General features: G+C 37.3%; 1 protein-coding gene across 1 annotated transcript; it reads left to right on the top strand.

Annotated features, from left to right (window-relative positions):
- Positions 1-3,341: 3,341 nt before the first annotated feature.
- Positions 3,342-5,248, top strand: GCNT1 (glucosaminyl (N-acetyl) transferase 1; the record flags this gene model as incomplete). Its single annotated transcript, XM_082498116.1, has 2 exons — positions 3,342-3,424; positions 3,831-5,248. Exon 2 carries the CDS (start codon positions 3,968-3,970, stop codon positions 5,246-5,248), a length of 1,281 nt encoding a protein of 426 aa, XP_082354242.1. The 5' UTR covers positions 3,342-3,424; positions 3,831-3,967.
- Positions 5,249-6,303: the final 1,055 nt, after the last annotated feature.

Genomic DNA, 6,303 nt, shown 5'->3' with positions numbered 1-6,303 from the left:
CATTTCAGTCAGTACCACAGGTCAGATTAATAATTTAGCTTGTAGGGTTAACACAAGTTTATATAGCTGGTTTCTATGAGCTGTTTTACAGTAGCAATTTTACAGTGATATGAAAGTTAAACCAGAACCTGACTTTTACCAAGACATCTCCCAAACTGCCAGGGAATGAGGGCTTGTTTCACAGATGCATAAACTAAGAGGCAGATGATCCAAGTTATTTGCCCTCTGACACAGAAGAGGTGCCAGAAATGGAGATTTAAACTAGGTATAGTAATCCTTCTTTCCATAAGGTCTATTTAAATGGAGAACGCTAGTATCTAGTAGAAATCAAGTTGAAATTATCTTGCTTTTGTGTTCAGTCATACCATACAGTTTGTATAGAGCAATGAAGAATAATTTTGGCAGGAAAGAAGGAAGCAGTGGCTAACTCAACCTTTGTACTAACACTTCCAAATACCAGCAACTGCTACAAGTTTTCCCTTTTAATGACTACTGCATTAGAAATACAGGCTCTGACTTGAGCAGAAGGCAGTAAAAGAAGGAAGCGAGTCAAGTGTGTAACTTCTGCAACAGAACTTCAGTTGGGAGCAAGACCAAGGCTGCAGCATGAAGTCTTTTATCTGTGGCTACACTAACCTCTCTCTGGCTCTCCCACAGTGCAAGGTGCTGCTGCTGACACCATATTCTCTAGTGTGCACACTAAAGCTACACAGAGCTTGAGAAAAAGTTGTTAAAAGCTTTACTGAATGCAGTCTGAAGCTATGTTAATGAGTGTTCTAGATTCATAAAACTTTATGAAACAAAATCCAGGTATATTATTAGATGAAAGGTATCAAATCTTTCCTTATCCTGTAAAGGTTAGCTTTTACAAAGAAGGGAATATGATCAATTTTTAGGACTTTTTAGAAAAGGAATTGCAAGCATAAACAAATAGTAACTTAAATTTTTGTTAATACTGTTCAGAGGAAGCAGCAAGTCAGTGAGAGAAATTTGACTGTGGGGAAAAACCTACACCTAAAGATAAGAGCCATGTTAATATGTAAATGTTTGCAGATCTCTCATTTTGGTATAATGGCAATGCAGGGTCTGATTATTCTGAGCTCAAAACAATAGAGTTGCACCCAGCTGGGTATACAAGGCCTTTCTGAAAGAGATTCTTTATCCCGCTTTCAACTAAGTTTTAGAATAAAACAGGAGCAGGAAAGACTTCTTAGCAAGCTTTATTCTTCTGAAATTGTAGAAGGTGAAGGCCGCAATGATAGCTTTTGATTAAAGGTCTGTGCGCCTGCATTGTAAAGAACGGGGGTGAGGGGGGGTGGCAATCCTCTTGAAGTGCGTGTTACTCCACAGTGCTAGTGCGCCTATAAAAAATGAGAGTAGGATAAAATAGTAGTGCTAACTCTCATCCTAAAGAAAGCAGGATTCCACGTTCTGTCAGCTAAAGTTTCACAAATATAAGTGTAGTCTTCCTTTCTGAGAAGGTAGGCAGAAAACAGTAATTTAAGGGTAACCAGTATTGTAAACTTCACCCTATGAAAATATATACTCAATAGATATTATGGAGACTATCACATAGCTACTATCCTTCCTTTGTTAATTTCATATGTGATGGATATATTTTTATTGGGTCAGATCTACTACTCAAAACTAGCAGGACCTCAAGGAAGCAAGCGTGTGATAAATTATAAAGCATGTTAAAACTTGCTCTTAATTATGTCATTGTCTTTGATGCCACATTTCAAACTAGAAGTGGTAACTGTGGAATTTGCCTTTTAAATGTTTTTTTTTAATTCAAATTAAAGTGTGAGATGTGGTACTTGGAAGGTACCTCTCTATGCTTTCAGCTGTAATTGCACACTAGTTCACCTGGCTACTTAGCTTAAGGGTTAAAATTTTAGTTCTTCCCGTTTGACTTCACTATACACCTAAACCAGACTTGGAACAAATGCCCACCTCCCTAAGATAAATTCATAATGCAGGATAAAATAATTACAGGTATAACTCTGAAAACAAGGTACACTGTAGTAAATAAGGTGTTTATATAATGCTGTTAGTCACAAATAGTTTATGGCCTCTGCCTGTTGGTGGCTTGAATTACAAAATATTCGATTATTGTACTTCCTTAAAATACTGCTGATCCTTATAGCTGTGCTAGACCTTTGTGCAGGGATCCGCACCTTCCCCCCACCTGCTACATGTGGACCAGTTCTCCCAGTCAGTTTGTAATTCTGTGGGCACAGTGGTGGACCCAATGTGTAGTGCATCCCAGTAGCAACATTACTACCAAAAAACTCTGTGATGCCATACCTCAATTTCTTGCATGCCCCTGTTCTGAGATTTGCAAGTAGCAGGTTAAAAGCCACAGTTTGAGAATTAAAAGCCAAAATGGTACTGGGGTAACTTAAAGAAAAGAGGGGAACAAAAGATAAACCTTATGCTGAACAGCCTACAGCAAAACTCAGAAGTGGATGCAGTGCGCTCTTCTTTTCCTTAAACAAGTTTTCTTAGCAGTTTTTTGGGGTACCAATTATTCTCAGAGCTGTTCAGAAAATTATTCAGAGGCACTAAATTTTTTTTGAAAGTAGTAAAAATGAAGGACCTGTATAACTCTCAAATACTTCAATATATCATTAACCTTTTAACTTATAGATTAAAATTTTGGAAGACGTTCTCTATAAACTGTATTGGCTTTTGCAGTTAGAGGTTGGTTTGAAATTCAAACCTGCACTGAATCAGTTAGCATGAATGGCATTTGAGTGACGATGTAAGTTGTTTAAGGATATCCTGTTTTTTATCAGTTTACCTGCATGAGGTAGTACTTACAAAAAAAGACACCCAGTTCTGTAATCCAGTTCTAGACTGCAGTTTTCTCAACAGCTGTGGCTGTAGCAGCTGCATAACTGTGCAGTGATCCCTTCACAGAATACTGAAACAAAATGAAAGTACTTAAGGGGAAACCGGACTAACAAACATGATGGAGTGCCTGTGAAATAAAGACGAAAATAAAGTTGGCATATTATAAATCTTGTTGCAACTAAACCTTGCAGCATATTTCCACTTAAAAGCAATTGCTGAATCATAAAACCAAATACATTTAAACAATGGTAACACAACACTGCTGTGCTCTTAGATTTGTGCATTTGTAGTGGCTTAACACAAATCAGCTTTAAAGGTAGGCCATAAGTATTGCCTTTTATCTTAAAAAGGTGCTTCAGCAATTCAGTCACAGCTGTTCTCAGAACATTGAGGAGCTATGCTATACTAATTTCTTTCTCCCCTTCTCATCAGCTGTTTCCTGATGGTATTTCTAAGCTCATCTGCAGGATGTTGAAGAGTCTGTATCTCACACAAAAGTCTTGAAAGCCTTCAGGGGCTTCTTTCCTAGTGAGAAGACAAAGCACAACTAGCATTCAGGAAGTGAGTGGTAAGTTATGATGAAATCTATGTCACTACTGAAGTGAGTATAAAACATTCTTGTCAAACTCTGAAGTGTGAATTAATATCAAATACTTGCTTCTCAGTAATGTGTGTGACTTACTGGTTTTAATTTTGTAAGGTGCAGCTGAATCAGCTCTGTTTTCTTACTGAAGTCTGGCTACTTCTAGTCTTAGTACTACAGAAATAGTGTATCACGAAAACTATCTACCTCTCCCAATTTTTTTCTAGAAAAATAAACTAATTTTATTCATTAATTTCTAACTTCCAACAGAAAATTTTTGGCTGAACTATTCACTGTTTTACTGTCACTAAATAACAATGTAATTACTAACTATTTTTTTTTAAAGAAACATTTTGGTCTTTGAATGACAGTCATATTTCCTTTATTTTAGGATTTTTCCTTCCAATTCCCTGAAAAGCTCACCAAATTCTTGAGAAACACAAACTGTTTTTTCTGAAGTTGTTGAAGCTGATATGAGCAGAGTGGAGGGCATTTTTTTTAGCCCTGCAAAGCTACCTGGTATTTGAAATGCTGAAGAGGAAATTACGGTTTTGCCACAACTCACGCTTCAGGCTTTTCTTGGGTCTAACTCTTATTTTAGTAATCATTTCGGTTTTAAAAGTTAACCAGAAACAAGACTTCTTAAATCGGAGACATCTAGAGCTGACAAAAGAAGATCCTATTGGTAATGTTAACTGCACCAAGATCATAGAGGGAGATATAGAAGAAATTCAAAAGGTAAAGCTCGAGACATTGTTAGTGTCATTTAAGAAACGCCCCAGACTAACAATAAATGATTACATTAACATGACAGCAGACTGTGCCTCCTTCACCAAGACTAGGAAATACATTATGGAACCTCTCAGCAATGAAGAAGCGGAATTTCCAATTGCTTACTCAATAGTGGTTTATCACAAAATTGAGATGCTTGATCGACTTCTAAGATCAATCTATGCCCCTCAGAATTTTTACTGCATTCATGTTGACAAAAAGTCTCCAGAATCTTTTTTTACTGCTGTGAAGGGAATAGTCTCATGTTTTGATAATGTCTTTATTTCCAGCCAGTTAGAGAGTGTTGTATATGCTTCATGGAGCAGGGTGCAGGCAGACATTAACTGCATGAAAGATCTCTACAGAAGAAGTTCAAACTGGAAATACCTAATCAACCTCTGTGGCATGGACTTTCCTATAAAGACCAACCAGGAAATAGTAGAGAAATTAAAAGCCCTTAAAGGTGAAAATAGCTTGGAAACAGAAAAAATGCCTGTTTATAAAGAAGTAAGGTGGAAAAAACACCATGAGATTATTGATGGTAAAATAAAGAACACAGGCATAGACAAAGAACTACCACCTCTCAGTACTCCAATTTTTTCTGGTAGTGCCTATTTTGTAGTTAGCAGAAGATTTGTAGAATACGTATTAGAAAGCAACAAAATACTTAAGTTCATTGAGTGGGCAAAAGACACTTACAGCCCAGATGAGTACCTGTGGGCAACAATTCAGAGAATCCCTGAAGTCCCGGGTGCAGTTTCTTCTAGTGTCAAGTATGATGTTTCTGACATGAATGCACTGGCCAGGTTTGTCAAGTGGCAGTACTTTGAAGGTGACATATCCAAAGGTGCACCCTACCCACCATGCAGTGGAGTTCACGTTCGCTCTGTCTGTGTTTTTGGGGTAGGAGACTTGAACTGGATGCTACGAAACCACCACTTCTTTGCCAATAAGTTTGACACTGATGTTGACCCTTTTGCAGTGAAATGTTTGGAAGAGCATTTGCGACACAAAGCTTTGTATCTGCAAAAGAACTGAAATACTGCATGCTCCTTTTACGAAACATGGGTACATATAGTATACAGCTATGTACTTTAAGATGTAACACTGATGTTGGTGATGTGGGTGATGGGTATAACGGTTCTCACCATGTTGGTACGGTGGTGATGACGCCCTCCCTGCCTTGTCCATGGACAAGGGGGAGAGAAGACATATTTCAAGTGAAGATGGGGATGCCTTGTGTTGCACAGTAAGGCTTGGAACTTTGGGTACAAGATTGAAGACACAAATTTTTGGAGGGCCAACTATCTGGAATGTTTATTATCTGAGAGGTGTAATAAATTGTAACGGTTTGGCTAAAATACTTGTTTTAAGGCTTGGAAACTGCATGTTGTTCATGGTTATTCCTAATTTTTTTCCCATGAACGTAATGGTAGCTGGAAGGGAAAGGTGAATTGGGGATAAAGAAAAAAGCAGCTGGACTGCACCGACTTTGTACTGAGTACTGAAACATCTCAGGAAAATAACATTAGAATTGATCTGAAAACTATACAAAAGGGAATATACCAAAGCCAGCTGTCAACATTTAACTTAAATCTCATTGCTGTAGTTCTGTTATATGTATTTTTTTAATCCTCCTGAAAATTTCATCTTCAGCATGGAGTATTAAGGACTCGTGTTTAAATTTTTGTAGCCAAATCTTGATTTTGTACTCTTAAACCCCCCTGATAATGTGATATAAAGTTTAAACACTAGTTTGTGATTACATCTTCTCAGGGAAATTTCAGTTTTGTGCCTGATGAGAGTTAGACTTGTAATTTTACACTTCTTACTGTATCAGGAGTCTTGCTTTTAGATCCAAAATGACTCGTTTCTCAAAAACTTAAAAGAACTGCAGCAGTATCTAAATGTCACTGATGGAACTGCAGGTTTCTGCTCTCTGTCAAGCTCAACTTATATTCCAGATTCTTTTAACACTGAGTATGCAAAAATAAAGTTATTTTTCTAAGTGATATTGCCTCTTCCTACAATTAAAGTCCTTCTAAAAGCACCACCAAAAATCCTAATGATGAAGACCTAAAATGTTTTTACTG

Source organism: Vanellus vanellus, assembly GCF_965231255.1.
Source record: "Vanellus vanellus genome assembly, chromosome: Z".
Classification (NCBI taxonomy): Eukaryota; Metazoa; Chordata; class Aves; order Charadriiformes; family Charadriidae; genus Vanellus; species Vanellus vanellus.
The sequence above is the reverse complement of the archived record's forward strand: the minus strand, read 5'-3'. Positions and strand labels throughout refer to the sequence as shown.